At 52.6% G+C, this 15,344-nt stretch overlaps 4 protein-coding genes across 4 annotated transcripts; 2 read left to right on the top strand and 2 right to left on the bottom strand.

Moving 5' to 3' along the window:
* Positions 1-2,801: 2,801 nt before the first annotated feature.
* COL26b_003378 (uncharacterized protein) lies at positions 2,802-4,058 on the top strand (the record flags this gene model as incomplete). The annotated part of the gene is made up of 3 exons (XM_053176276.1): positions 2,802-3,792; positions 3,842-3,968; positions 4,025-4,058. 3 exons carry the CDS (start codon positions 2,802-2,804, stop codon positions 4,056-4,058), a joined length of 1,152 nt encoding a protein of 383 aa, XP_053039897.1.
* Positions 4,059-5,286: 1,228 nt separating this feature from the next.
* On the bottom strand, positions 5,287-6,125 carry COL26b_003379 (uncharacterized protein; the record flags this gene model as incomplete). Its single annotated transcript, XM_053176277.1, has 3 exons — positions 5,287-5,693; positions 5,748-5,922; positions 6,015-6,125. The coding sequence occupies 3 exons, from the start codon at positions 6,123-6,125 to the stop codon at positions 5,287-5,289; spliced, it is 693 nt and encodes a 230-aa protein (XP_053039898.1).
* An 873-nt stretch (positions 6,126-6,998) lies between these two features.
* COL26b_003380 (uncharacterized protein) lies at positions 6,999-9,278 on the top strand (the record flags this gene model as incomplete). Its single annotated transcript, XM_053176278.1, has 3 exons — positions 6,999-9,025; positions 9,084-9,162; positions 9,213-9,278. 3 exons carry the CDS (start codon positions 6,999-7,001, stop codon positions 9,276-9,278), a joined length of 2,172 nt encoding a protein of 723 aa, XP_053039899.1.
* A 3,802-nt stretch (positions 9,279-13,080) lies between these two features.
* COL26b_003381 (uncharacterized protein) lies at positions 13,081-13,959 on the bottom strand (the record flags this gene model as incomplete). Its single annotated transcript, XM_053176279.1, has 2 exons — positions 13,081-13,690; positions 13,748-13,959. The coding sequence occupies 2 exons, from the start codon at positions 13,957-13,959 to the stop codon at positions 13,081-13,083; spliced, it is 822 nt and encodes a 273-aa protein (XP_053039900.1).
* Between the last annotated feature and the right edge of the window lie 1,385 nt (positions 13,960-15,344).

Raw genomic sequence — 15,344 nt, forward strand, 5'->3', positions numbered from 1 at the left:
ATGGAAATCTGGGCCCTGTCAGAGCTGTCATAATACCCATCTGCCAGACGAGCAAAACAGGATGGATATGCGACAGACGTCAATGAGCAGAGAGGCTGAAGCAGTAGTTGCGGGGAGTCGAGAGAGAAAGACAAGACACGGATGCAGATGCTAGTACGTAGAATGATAGAATGAAAACCCTTGATGGAGAAGGAGCATGGAGTTGAAACTAGTGAATCTCTGCCTCACCGCATCGCTTTGGACGCAAACAAACCCCATAATTCATTTCGTCAAATTTCATTTTCCAGCATGTGCCGGGCTCCTCCCTCTCGAATGGCATGGGCATCACATCACCACATTTGACAGGCAAAATGTAGCGTGGCACCCTGGGCGGTTGGGGCTCCCCAGGTAGGCAAGTCACCCTCGTGGCTTTTTTGTGAGGGTGGGCAGCAGTTTCTCCCACAGAGTTCTCGCAAGCTTCCGTGCATTGGGGATTGGCCGCGAGTTGCGCCGTCAGGGTACAGTAAGCTAGGTGGGTTGTAGTTTGTGCCATCTCCGAGGAGGACACTGCATGTTACGCAGTCAAGAGGCAAGGCAAGATTGAGAAGCGCCGCGAACGAGTGATCAAATAGTCAAATAGCGACGGGCATTGCTCCTCTCTTTCTCAGAGTCTCGGCGTGAGGTCTTCGTGGTGGTCTACCGCTTCGGGCCGGGCTTCCTGCAGAAGGGCGACAGGGAACCAGCGATCTATGGTGTGGGACTTGTTTGGTTGAAGACCAGGGGGATTTGTGCCTCTAGTCAACCACTAGTGGTAGAGGAAGCAGACTGTAGAAACGCCCTGCCGACCAAGGTTGCATCCCGCCATGGAGTGAATCTTTTGGGCTGTATTGGGTGGTATCTGGCCGTTGATGGTGACGAATTAGTGCCCGCAGAAGAGCAGTGAGACGGGCGAGGTGATGAAGTGAATGCCGCGTTGAGTTTGGATCAGGATGGTTGATCTCATGGGTAGTCCGCCAGATATGCCAACCTACGTGCGCAGAGACGGGCGTTCAAGCGCCAGGAGGTTAGAACAAGGTGATGTTATGGCTGATGTGCGCTATGGCCCAGGGTGGGTGAGGCGACGAAGTGGCGTGGGATGGACGGGACGGGATGAGGGAGATGAGATTGACCTTTGATACTGAACGGGCGAGAATAGGGATCCCATGTACGGAAAAAGATGAGAGAGTTTGGTCGCAGAGATGGCATACGTACGCGTAGGGCGCTTAGACTCAAATCTCACTATCTGACTGGAAAAGAGCAACGGCGAACGGTTGAAGAGCCGGGATATGATTTGATTTGATTTCTGACTTTGACTCGACTGGCTGCCCGATTTGCGTCTCCTGTCTCCTCGTCCCTGGCCGACTTGCTCGCGAAGGTCTGAGTGCCCTGCCTTGCCTTACCTTGCCCTGGCGATCCCTCTCTGCTGCACTCATCAGACACTCATCAACACGAAGCCTGCCTGCGTTTTGTATGCTTCGTCTGTCTCCGAACCAGGCCATGCCATGCCAGGCCATGTCTGCCCCGGTCCTGATCACCTCTTTCTCCCCTGCAGTTCATCCTTGCTCTTGAGTGCAACGGACAGGCCCCGGAGAGATGCCGTTCTCATGTTCCTTTTAGTGCAGCAAGCTTAGGTCGCAGTCTAGATTCTCTCCTGCACATGCAACCCATCCCTCTTTGCTGTAGCCAGTAACACCAGCGCCAGCCACAGCCTAACCGCCCCGTTCTTTTCCCTGTCCCCTCTTCGCTACATGCACATCGGACTTTTGAGAGGGGGTTCTCGAACAATTTTTTTTTTCTTCCTCTCCGCCATGTCAATCAACAACCCCCGTATGGCTGATTTTCATGTGCCCCAGGCGGCACACATCCACCACGTCCCACGCTTCATGGCGGCCCATCCATGGCAATCATGGCATCCAAGCTCCCACTCTTCTGGGGGTAGGTGCTCCGACCGGGATGTGAAAGTGATTTGATGGCGTCAGGTCCTGGCAGCAAGTAGCAGGCCAGCCCAAGAGAAGAAAAAGAAGGGCGTCGTGGTCATTCCATACATTTCAAGGATCAGTCCAACAGGTCGCAAATCCCACGCCCAAGTACCTTACAATTCCCGTCGAGAAAAGACCGGCCGAGTCTCCGCGGCCGGTCACTGTCACTGTCACTGCTCCTCCCGACTCTTGACTCCCTTCATGAGCCCAGCCGTCCCTTCTTCTTTTTCTTCCCATCCCCCCCCTTAATCTTGATGTTAGCCCTTGCCATTCTCGTCCGGTCTTGTCCTGCGGACTCAGCCAAGCCTTCTTTGTCTTCCTTGTGTCGGTCCCTTTATCTGCACGCCGAGCATTGAAACCAAACCGGCTTCCCTTGTCCTCCACCTCGGCCACTTTCTCCCGACTACCAACAACACCATCAACCAATTCCTACCTTACCCCAAGGAAGACAAAACCAAGGCATCCGCTACCCTTTGACCCATTCGACGTACGCCAGACCAACATTGCCCGTGTCTGAGACACATTCAGGACATCGCCCCTTCTTTCCTCATTACCTCTCTTCGCGGGAATTTTGAAGCCTTTCCACGTGCGCTGTCACCCGCCAAAGACATACAATCACCTTTTGGGCAGTACAAAGCCCACTAGTACCGCCACCAACTTTCAATACGCTAGAAGGAGAACAGCAAACACAAGTTTAGGTCAAGACCATATCCTCAACAGAAGAAACGCTGCTACTTTGATCAATAGCCGTCTTAGAATTCTTGACCATCTAGAAATTCTGGACAGGCTTGCCGCAACACGTCCATGGGGGAAGACGTAGACGCCGTAGCCGGAGACCCCGGTGTCGGCAATAGCACCGGACGCAGGGGCGACCCTCCCGGCGCACCCAGAGACCGGGACGACCACAAGAACCGGAGGCGGCATTCCCGGGCAGCTCAGAGGCACACCACGGATCGCCACGAAGGCGACGACGGCAATGATGATGATAGCGACGACTCGGACGCTGGCTCAGATTACAGTTCCGTTTCAGTGGACGAACTCCCACCTATCCGCTCCTACGGCCACACTTACCACGGGTCCGGTGTTCTTCTCATGCCCAACGATGAATCTGAACGTGCCCGCCTGGAAATTCAACACCAGCTGTTCAAACTCTGTTTGGAAGGCAGTCTTACGGCTACCAAGCTTCCCAAGGACCAGCCCCTGAACATCCTTGATATTGGCTCAGGGACGGGAAATTGGGCGATTGAGATGGCGCAGCAGTACCCTCAGGCCAAGATTATGGGTGTCGACTTGTCAGCGGCACTGTTGCCGACCAACGTTCCCTCGAACGTCGTTTTTGAGGTGGAAGACGCGACAGATCCATGGGATAGGGGAAAGAACAGCCTTGACTTCGTGCACATGCGCAACCTTGTGGGCGGCGGCGTCCCGGAGTGGAAGCCCCTTTTCGAACAGGCGTACGAGCATCTCAAACCCGGCGGCATGATCGAGTTTGCGGAGGTGCGGCCGCGGTACTTTGATCTCATCGACAGCAGCTCGGACGAGCCCTCGGCACCGACCAACGAGGAGGAAAAGAATGGCCCTATGGCAGGCTGTCGCGAGTTCGAATTGCGATTTGCGCAGATGGCACAGATTGCGGGCGTGGATTTTGATCCGATACCCAAGATCCCCAGCATCTTGACGGATGTGGGATTTGAGAAGGTTGGCCGTTGGTCGGACTTGGTGCCGATACAAGCCGTTGGTCACGACGAGAAGATGGTAAGGAAAGGGGCCCAATTTGCCCAGATGCTCGAATATGGTAGGTTCTCCTTCTGATTGGCAGGTCACACGCAGTCACTGACGGACAGGAGGCCTGGAAAACTACTCGTTGGCCGTATTCGCGAAAGGAGGTTGGGACGAGAATGATACCCGGGCCCTCTTGCAGAGAGTCCACAAAGAGTCGCGGGACCCGGCGAACGAGGCTTACGGAAAAGTGTAAGCTGCATTCGATAACTCTTTCCTAGTCTCCATCTCGCTAATACATCATCCAGATCTTTTGTCACTGCGAGGAAGCCGATGCAATGATGTTTTTGGGGGATGCTCTGTTTCCAACGGTTCTGGACAACCGTTCAGGAACGTAAATACTATCTACAATATGATCGATATCCCAACATGTGCCAACACACGACAGATGAAGTGAAAAGCAAGTCAACAATGGGTGACTTGCCTCACACCAGGACTAGATGGTCCTGGCGAGTCGCATCCTGCGCCTCCATATCCCCCGCCATCAGCATTTGCCGACATGATAGTTTCGATCGGCCTTTGAAGACCCGAGCAGGCTCGGGCTTTCTTCGGCGGCAGCCGACGTTGCATTAGGTCTCTCCATTTGCTTGAATCTCAGCGGCGTCTCCTTGTTTTTGACATGCATAAAGACGCGTCCAGCCAGAGCTCACAACAATTTGCCGAATATCAACCCGTTGCAGAAATCCCCCGAGTGGCCATGATCCCTGAAATGTTTCAACCTTGCCTGCGGCTACTGCATGGTCCAGGAGGGTAGGTTAAATGCCCTTAACACCTTGTTTTAGCCCCCTCCTCTACGATTGAAAGAGCAAAAGTTTTCGCCCCCAAGCACATCAGTAGCTTTTCATTGGAGAGCGTGGTGATTAAACCGTAGCTTGCATTGCACATTTGCCGTAGTGGTTCGACAGAGGCAGTGTAGCTGTCGGACAGTCCCCGAACAACACACATGGCATTTGTCGATCCCGCTAGGCGCTCTGGGATGCATATTACGAAAGGGTGGGAAGGGATTACCATGTTTGGAAGGAGGGGCTTGACCGAGAAACTGACAGTGATACGGAGGGGTCGGAGGGAATTGGACGAAGAGGTGTCAGCTCCCGGCTCTTTTCCGCCCGAAAGATCTACCGCGGTGTGGAGGACCTGTTGCCGGGGGGAGTTCCGCCGCCGACGGCTTATCCCGAGCCGCTTGAACGGCCGCCGTTTTGGCGGTGCTGAGTTGAAACCTCTCGTTACCGTGTAGGCTTGATTGGCGGTCGTGATACGTTGCATGGCCGGTTTCTGTCTTCGAGTTGCGAGAGGGCCCTTGTCCCAATCGGCGTCATCTACAGTAAACTTACGCGTCAACTATGATGGAACTACTACTGCACGATCCCCGTTCTGAGGATGAAGGCTGCCTGACTTGAATCACAACTCTCGACTTAAGCTTTTCCATTCAAGCCAAGAGCGCTCAATATCGCACATACATTCACAAGCACCCAATTCAATCAACAACGTCGTCGCATTTGCAAGACTTATCCTACCTTACGCCGTTGACCTGGGTGGCAGGAGCGCCCTCCGTAAGGACGTAATCCCGTACAGCACCCTTCCAGTCGCTGATTCTCATCTCCTTGATGGTGACCACAATAACTCTCACCTCCTCTCCCGCAACAAAGCATCCCCTGCCGCCGTCCTCAGCCTGCACGCTGGGGTTGAATGTCTGGCCCTCGTCGAAGGTGTTGTTCTCGAGATGCGCCTCGCGGTAGAACTTCTCCTCGTCGGAGCCGTTGTCGACTAGTCTCGCAGTACCGTTGATGGTGGCGCTGATGCTAGACACCGCGGCGGTGTTGAGGTTGAGAAGCAGGGAGGCAAGGCTGGAGCGGTGCTCGGGACCGGGGCTGCCGCCGGAGGGACGTCGACCGTGAGTTGGGGGGCGGTGAGAAGACCCTACGTAACATCAGCAATCGTCGCAATTGGTTTGTGGTAGGCATGAGCCCATACAGTCGTGAACGAGCAGCGAGACGTTAGGGTTTGAGAGAAGGTTATGCGTCTTTCTTGAAGCCGGGTTCGTCGTCATGACGATAACGGGGCCGGTCGAGTAGGTGGACGACGGGAGATAGGTATAGTTCATGAGGGAGACGTTGGGAATGTTGTCTGTGCATGTCGCAAGGTGAAGCTATGTGTGCACAACTCAATCAGCAGATGTTCTCGCGACTGGCAGCTCTGAACAGCTTCATCGAAGTAACGGAGGGGCAGCTTCGAGCTTACGAATCGGGCATTCTCCAGGCATTGGACGACCTCCTGAGGGAGAGTGTCGGTGACCTGCTTGTTGGTGTCGCCGGCCGAGGCCTCGTAGTTGAGGGGCACTTGTTGCTCCATATCGACGTTGTGGTGCTGGTCGTGATTGATGCTATCGTGAGCTGGCGCCTAGTGAAGCCCTGCGAGATTGATCGGCTGGGCTGGAAAGATGGGCAGAGAATGGCCCTCGGGCGCTGACTAATGCGGGGCAGACTCAGGCCCTGGATTGGGTCCCAAACGGGATGACGTAGGATACTCGTCCCTTATCTTATCAGCGCGTCGATGCTTCCTTCATCTGTTCTGTTGCCAGAGTAGCTGCATTCTTCACTGATGTGTATCAAGATAATGCCAGCCAGATGAAGCACCTGACGGTTGCCATTGAGACACTAGAAGCGCACGGGATGTAGAACACGTTGGGGAGGATCAGCGATGCAGAATCTCGGCGAGCGCCCTCTCCTATTAGCGGCGAGCAACAGCCACCATCGCTCGCGAACACCATACAATCATTATAATCATTCTTGATTCAACGAGCGACACAAACTTCCACAACTCTTCCAGAACTAAGATTAAATAACTTGCCCACATAAAATACAAAATATCATAGGGAATGTCCGAATAGCTGAAGACTTCAAGATTTCGTACCTAGGTGCTAATTCAGTGTACCTTGGAACCCCGGCAGCTGCGGTCCGGGCTTTCTGGGGTCTGGGGTCGCCTTTCAGCGGCTTTCAGCGCCGCCGGCTATTGTCGGCACCGCATAGACAAGCGCTACCAACCGAAGCTCCTTCAACACCTCGGTCTTGGTCTTGGTCTTGGGTCTGGTGCGTGCCGACTCCCATTGTTTAGCTGCCTCGCAATTCCTTCAACCTCCGTCTTCAGGTCCTTACACTATCTTTCCAAGATAATCAATTGACTGTCGGATTCAAGAATTCAGGAACCAGCCAACAGCCGCCCATCATGCGCTCGATGAAAGCGAAGCATCGGCTCGTCCGACCCCTCCCTCGTCTGCTCTCCTCTGCGGCCGGCCAGTCGATCCCAGCCTCGAGCCAAATTACTCCCATCACCTCCCTCCTGATCGCCAACCGCGGCGAGATTGCCCTGCGAATCCACAAAACAGCAGACAGACTCGGCATCCGGACGACGACCTTGTACACGGATCCCGACAGCTCCAGCCAGCACGCTGCCTGTTCCCCGCATTCCCTTGCTCTAGGTGAGCCGAGGGCGTACCTCGACGGCGAGCGCATCATCTCCCTGGCCAAGAAACACGGCATCCAGGCCTTGCATCCCGGATACGGATTTCTGTCCGAAAACTCCAGATTTGCAGAACGATGCGAGCAGGAGGGCATTGTCTTCGTTGGCCCGCCGGCTCAGGCCATGGCGGATATGGGTGATAAAGCGCGGAGCAAGGAGATCATGACAGCAGCAGGTGTTCCTTGCGTGCCCGGATACCATGGCTCGGAGCAGGGAGAAGATCAGCTTTTACAGCATGCCAAGAACATCAAGTTCCCTGTACTGCTGAAGAGTGTCAAGGGTGGTGGTGGCAAGGGTATGCGCATCGTCCTGACCGAAGACGAGTTTGCTGCCCAGCTTCGTAGTGCCAGAGCTGAGGCACGGGCATCATTCGGTGAAGGCGGCGAGGTCATGCTGGTCGAGAAGTACATCGTGCGACCCCGCCATGTCGAGGTGCAGGTGTTTGCCGACAAGCTGGGCAACTGTGTTGCCTTGGGAGAGCGCGATTGTAGTGTTCAGAGACGACACCAGAAGATCCTCGAGGAATCTCCCGCGCCAGACCTGGATGATGCGACGCGCCTAGACCTGTGGGAGAAGGCAAGGAAAGCTGCGCTGGCGGTCAACTATGTTGGCGCCGGCACCGTCGAGTTCATTTTGGACAGAGACTCCGGTGAATTCTATTTCATGGAGATGAACACACGTCTTCAGGTCGAGCATCCTGTTAGCGAGATGGTCACTGGTACCGATCTTGTTGAGTGGCAGTTCCGCGTCGCCGCCGGCGAGAAGTTGCCCCTGACACAGGAAGAAATTATGGAAAATATCAAGCAACATGGTGCCGCCATTGAGGCTCGCATCTATGCCGAGAACCCCGAGAAAGGATTTATGCCCGACTCTGGAAATTTGATTCACCTCACAACACCCAAGACGAGCGAGGACATCCGCATCGATGCTGGATTTGTCCAGGGAGACACCGTTTCGGAGGCTTACGATGGCATGATCGCCAAACTCATCGTCCGGGGCAAGGACAGAGAGACTGCCATTCGCCGCATGGAGCTCGCTCTCCGTGACTACGAGGTTGTTGGCCTTAGCACAAACATCGAGTTTCTCAAGCGGCTATGTAGATCGCCGGCCTTCATTGAGGGCGATGTTGAGACAGGGTTTATCGAGAAGTGGAAAGATGAGCTCTTCAAGCCTAGGCCGATCGAGAATGAGGTATTCGTTCAGGCTGCCCTGGGTTCTCTCTCATCACAGCTTGTGAACGAGGGGCCGCACGGCGGTAGTCTGGGCTTCGGGGAAGCAAGCACATTAGGAGAACGCAAGCTTGCTTTCAAGGTCCTTGATCCATACAGCGAGCAGGAGGGGGAAATTGTCGACGTAAGCATTACACAAACAGCGCATCAGTTATTCACTGCGCGAGTTTCAAGAAAGGGAGTAGAGACGCCAGAGGTCTTTGAGAACCTTGTCAGCAAAACTCTCTCAAACACACCAACAACGAGCGCACTAACGACATATTTTCCTGCGGAGCGAGTCAAGTCTACTGTTGTGCAAAATCCTCAGAGCGAACAAGATACCAAGATCGTGGTGTTTCAACACGGCGTCAAGACGGAGCTCGCCCTCATGCCACCAACCTGGTTTGAGAAGGCCCTTGGACTCAAGGAGATTACTGCATCTGTGGTAGCACCGATGCCCTGCAAGATCCTGAAGAACGAGGTTGAGGAGGGCCAGACGGTTGCCAAGGGTGCCCCGTTGGTAGTGTAAGTTCAGTTCGCTCTCATGACCATGGAGCCGTTGAGGACTGACCCAACATCGCAGCATTGAATCAATGAAAATGGAGACGGTCATTCGATCGCCTCAAAATGGTGTGGTGAAGAAGTTGGCGCACAAGGAGGGTGTAAGTTATCCTCTACATCAACATACATGTCATTGGCTAACATCAGCTAGGATATTTGCAAAGCTGGAACGGTTCTGGTTCAATTCGAGGAAGAAGAAGCCAGGGAGACGTCTTGAAAGAGAGGTGATGTATTAAGACTCTGGCATCTTCGTAGTAGATCCGTGAGCGATTGATTTCAATAAGAATCGATACTGAGCAAATAATATTCCGACCCCATTGTCGTTTCGCATTCCTTTCTTCGTCGGTCCGGATATTGTGCTTTTAGCAGTGAATGGTTGCACTGCTGCTGGCAAGACCGCCAATCAGAAAGGTTCCAAGCCAGATCCCGCCAAGAACGGAGAGAAAGTAACCGAGATTCATCGTCATAATCGCAAGCATGCTGGAGACAGGTTAGTCGGTATTTCCGGAGTTAATAGTCAGACGAAAAGCGCTTACAGAAGGTAACCAACACCGCCAATGATGACCTCGTAGGTTGCTCTTGCCGCAGAAGCACCCGCCCTCCAACCCCTCCACCGACTGCAAATGTCTCTCCGTACTACAGCGACGCCTGCTCCAGGATCGACATCACCATGTTGCCCTAAAGCTTTGTCCGACTCGTATACAGGGTAGTTTCTCCAGAACCGCTCTTCCAAAATTGGCTTGAGCGCCAAGAGCAATCGCAGGATGCAGGCGAGACTGATGAGAAAAATGCAAGTGCCGGCGTACTGTCCCTTCGTTGTTGGCGACCAAGACATGGAGTACAGAGGACTCGTGAAGGATTCGAAAAACGTCATCGTCATATCTTCCATAGACATGGACATGCTGTCAGACATGCTGGTCGAAGTTGCCATCGCCATGGCGGTTGTGGTTGCCATATTCATGTCCATCATCGTGGGCAGTTGACTCGAGTGATCCTTTCGATGCGAGTGATGGGAAAATCGGGTCAAGGGTCGAGGTAGCAAGGTCGAATGTAGTTCGTTGGTTCTTTGTTCAATTCGGTAAAGGTGAAGACGGTGCGAAGACTGCAAAATACATCCGCGTTGGATGTTTTGCGAGTTTATGATATGGAAAAGTAACAGTGCTGCGCAATATAATGAACGTTTGCTAACAAGTTGCTGAGCAAGTTCATGCTCATGGTGGAGCAGTTCGCAAAGAGAAACTCAAGCTTTTTGTTTGATTGCATCCTGAAAATGGCAACTGCGGCTCATCAATGCTTGTTTCCGGGTGATGGGGCCGGCGCGCAATATGAGCAAGTTTTCTTGCGCTAGATAGGATGACACGGCATCCAAGTTCCGTTCTGGGGTCGAAACGGGACAGTGGGGGAACGAAACGCGAACATCGAACCCATTTCTCACGTGGCTTATGTCCAGGATTTGGTGATTGGGCCAATGATAAACCATTTTCTCAGTCAACGTAGTATCAAATGGTAGGAACCCGGTGCTTTAGTGCCGAAGGATGCTTCGTAACTCTCTCAAACTCGCTCAACACCCTGATAGTTGTAACACATGATTTTCCGGACAATGGATCAAAAAACACTCTCAATACGCGTGGTTATTTCTTTCATATCTCTCGATGCTACGTCAACAACGTGCTCGCTGTTTAGAAATTCCCGATGGCTTATTGGCACCAAAGAGCCAAGGGCCCCAGCAAATCTATCCCAGCCATTTTTATGGTTGATTCTTCCCATTAAACAGCCCCGACTCGCTGGTATTGGTGACAGCTGTTCGGCGAGTTCTTCAATCTGCACGGAATTTTTCATCATCGAAGAGGACGATCAACATGTCTCTCCCATGGCTGGACCAGCCGGTCTTGCTGCACTCAAGCCGTGACGCTGGCATGTGCTCCATGACGCCAGAACAATGCGCCTTGAAAACCTCATACTGGGTTTTCTGGTACGAAGCCGACCATCGATATGGCCTTCCAACAATCGCCTTCTTCCTCACAGCCATTCTTATCGTCGCTATCGGTAACCTAACATCAACCTACGCCCCCGAACGGATAAGACGCAACTCGTCCTGGCTGCGTTTCTTGTCTTTTGGGCGATTCATCTCTTACAAAAGTTGGCGCATGGGGTCATGGAATACGCAGTCTTTGGCAGCCTATATTCTTGGTGCCGCGGGTGCTGTATTCTTCTTAGGTACTCTTCTGACTTTACCATTCAGACGACGAAGGAGTTTGTTTGACTGACTTGGTGGGTGTTAGCCATGACTCTAGGTCCCCGACCCTACTACTGGCCAAACACTAGGCAGATCAGCTTCGGCAACTCACCACCTATTGCCACACGAGCTGGGTACATGGCACTGGCGTGTATGCCGTTCCTCTTGTAGGTGGTCTCAAGTGCGATCATGTATCCCGACAAGAAAGGCTGACAGCTGTAGCATCCTCGGCGCCAAAGCAAACCCGATTTCGACCCTTACCGGGATATCACATGAGAAGCTCAATCTATGGCACAACTGGGTTGCATGGGCCATGTTCGCTCTCGCCCTTGTTCATACATTCCCGTTCATCGTGTTTCATACCTGGAAGGGAGACATTGTGAAGTCATTCAATGATGGAGGAATATGGGTTACCGGTGTTATTGCTCTAATAGCACAGGCCTGGCTAACTTTCATGTCTATTCGTTGGATCCGGTACGTTACTGTTGCCTGGGTTGTTGAATTCTTCTGGGAGTGAAGCTAACCCGTGAACGCCACCTAAGCGACCGGTATTACGAATTCTTCAAGGCAACACATCTCTTCGCTGCTGCGGTCTTTTTCATCTTCTTCTTTATTCATTGCGACTTCCGTCTTACGTCCTGGGACTACTTCATTGCCACTGCCGTCCTTTATTCGCTCTCCTGGTTCTATTCGCAGTTCAAGACCTTTATGGAACATGGGGTCAGCCATGCACGTCTTTCCATGGCTACACAAGACTCTCTTATGGTCACCGTTGAGACCAATACGAAGTGGACCCCCGGACAACACGTGTACCTACGCTTCCTAACATGCGGCCTCCATGCACTCACCGCGCACCCGTTTACTATCTCTTCGGTTCCTCAGCGTGGTAAACGCAGTCAAATGGTCTTTTACTTGCAACCCAGAGGCGGAATAACTGGTAGATTGGCAAAGCTTGCAGAGAAATCTCCTGGCATGTCAGTACCTGTTCTTCTCGACGGACCTTACGGAGGGGTGACCAGCAGATGGTTCAAAGGCTTTGACAGAACACTGGTTGTTGCTGGTGGAGCCGGTGCTGGATTCTCATTGCCAATGATTGAACACTTCATGGAAAGACATTACGTCGGATCGGAACTCGAGGTGGTTGTGGTTTCAAGAGATCCTGGCTTCCGAGAGTGGTACTGCCAAGCTTTGAACGATATTGCCGAACGGCATGCTGCGACGGAAGACATCAAGGCGATGCGTGTGGTTGTCAAGGTTCATGAGACAAGCCCGTCAAGCCAAACTTTACCCTCCGCGTCCGAGCCCGGAACGCCAAATGATAAGGAAGTTATGGATCACTCAACGGCCGTCTCGACGACAGGAAGTGTTACTACGGGTCCGATCAATATTCAAACCCTGGCAGGACGGCCGAGCATTCCATTGATTGCGCAAGCAACAACCGAGAAGCAAGGGACAGTGGGCATGGTCGTCTGTGGACCATCCTCTATGGTCTTTGATTTAAGGCAATGCGCTGCAACTGCACAGCAACGCATCATGCAAGGAAAGGCCGCAGCTGAAGAGGTCTGGTTCTATAATGAAAGCTTTTCGTAAGTGTCACATTGTATTCCACATCCGGGCGTTGACTAATCAAGAGTTGTAGGTTCTAGGATTGAGAAGGTTGGCTGGGACAACCACGGAGTTTGGGTCTTTCTTGCACATATTTATACGCGAAGGATGAGGGAAGCAATTGGTCAGCCAGAGTCAGCTGAATAGATAATATTAATGCAGACGTGTTTCACTCCGCTCAATCTGGTGTTTCTATCCGTTGGAACCTCCGTGCCTCTTCATCGTCCATGGTCGTGAAGTCGCTAAATAAAGCCACATCTTCGAATCTTTTGGCCAAATTCTCCACCTTCGCCGCCTCAGGATCAGTCATCGCTAAATCAAGATCTGCCATAAAAGTAGCTCTCACATCGCCCTTGCCGCCGGCGCCTTCGGGTTCAGTCACTTGCTTGAGCAAATGCCGTGCCTCGCTGCCAGATATGTCGCCCTCTTGGAGCGACATGGTTAATAGTCCTCGAGAGATGACTTCGGCAACCCGGTATGATGTTCTCAAACCCTCGTATCCATATATACAAGCCAGAAAATAAAGTCGCCATTCGGGATCCTCAGTGTTGTGAAGGACCGCGTTTGCGACGTATATCAAGGCCGTCTGCCAAAGTATTGTGTAGGCGGAAGACTCGTAATTGCACCGATACCTCACAACAAGTTGCTTCAACTGGTTGACAGAGGCGTTGAATGCTGCTTCAGGATAGCTGCGGCGAGCAGAAAATGTCTTGAGGCGCTGTCGTTCGCGGGCGGTGCTCTGTAGGAAGGGTCGGAAGAGGTCCAGAATGGCGGCATGGAACCAGATGCTGGTGAAAAAGCGTCAGTATCATCGTGAAAGATTTAGAATAAAGTAGGGCTCGTACTGCAAGACAACAACATGGTGAGGGGAATGATCTTTCAAGGCCTGGTCAGATGGTAGTCCTTCTATCCACGCCAGGAGCTCGCGGTATTTGAACTCCGCAAAATCGATCGACGCGTGCTCGGGTAACGAAGTCGGCTTGTCCTTATAGTAGGATAATGTGACGCCGTGAAGGATGCGCCAGAACTGGCATAATGTAGAAAAGGTGCTGCCCATGTATGGAGGAAGTGCTTCCGAAGGATCGGCACGCAGGCTACTCGATCCAGGGCTAGGAGAATCCGATCTTAAAACCCCTGGAATTGGAAGTACCGGCGGATGACCAGGGTACTCCAGCCCGGGTTGTTGATAAAATAGGGCCATGAGTCTACACTGTTAGCTGCTGGGATTAAGGCAAATCGGGGCAAAGACACACGCACACCCCCCAATTAAACACCCCCCATGCGGTGAATGAGCTTGCTCTTTGCATCTCTGGTGACAACCGTTTGATGTTGTTTATTGCTTGCGGCGCCTCGACCCCGAACAGGCACAAGCGAGTGCCCATACGCAGAGCAGTGGAAAGATATTTGAGTACGTAATGATCCTTCCCATGTCCCAAGTAAGCAAGACTCAACAGCTGGGAGCTGGCCGCGTTGAGCAGTGAATCATTTTTCTTCTGGGTTAACCACAGCCTTTCTGCTTCTTTGCAGAATGATTCTGCAAGTTCATTTGCATTCTCCTCAATGGCAGTATACATTTGCTAATTTTTCATCCATCTACTGTTAGTAACTCTTCGGCGAGTCTTAGACAGGAATTCGAGCCCCTTTTACTTACACATCCCCAATACAACAGCGAGTTAACAAGAAGAGGAGAACAGTGTGTATCTTTCTGGTCTACAAGGTCGGTAATAAACAGATTCGGGTCGAAGACGCCTAACAAAGGATGGTCTGTCATCATGTACAATGATATCACTTGTTTCGCATAGTCGTCTGTGATAGGCACGTCTGTCCAGAAGCTGATTTTAAGATGATGGAGGCGGGGATCGCATAGCTCAGGAGACGCTTGTTGGGCCGAGGCTGAATCTGAACGTCCATTCAAATGAACAGGATCATACCGACGACCGAATGAGCCGTTCACGGGCCCAATGATCGTGCTTTTGACGGACGCCAGATTGCCATGAGGCACAGGACTTAGGTCCATGTGGGATCGGTGGGAACGTCAGCCTCATACGAAGCTGTATAGCAGCAGATTGGAGCACGACGGGACATACATACTGGTGGTCTAGGGACTTTGACCGGCGGAGCCTTTTGGGACCGAGCAGGCCGGCACGTTCCAATGCCGTGAGGGACGATTTGGGTTTTGGGTAGGCGGTTGGGTTCTTGACCATCAGCTCTAGCTCCAAAGATGATTCTTTTGGCAGCTTTGATCTCATCGAGGATTGATCGGGAGGATGGGCCTTTTTGCGCACGCCGGCCTTTGCGGCAGCGAGAACCGAAGCCAGGTCATCATTGGACCTCAGTGACCAGAGTATTTGCAAGGCCTGATCCTCTGGAACACTTCGCATGAGATCGAAGAGCTCTTGGAGGACCTCGGGCGACTGTGCGGTCTTCGTTCCCTCCTTCTTT

The sequence above is a fragment of the Colletotrichum chrysophilum genome (genome assembly GCF_026319265.1).
Source record: "Colletotrichum chrysophilum strain AFK26 chromosome Unknown scaffold_18, whole genome shotgun sequence".
Lineage (NCBI taxonomy): Eukaryota > Fungi > Ascomycota > Sordariomycetes > Glomerellales > Glomerellaceae > Colletotrichum > Colletotrichum chrysophilum.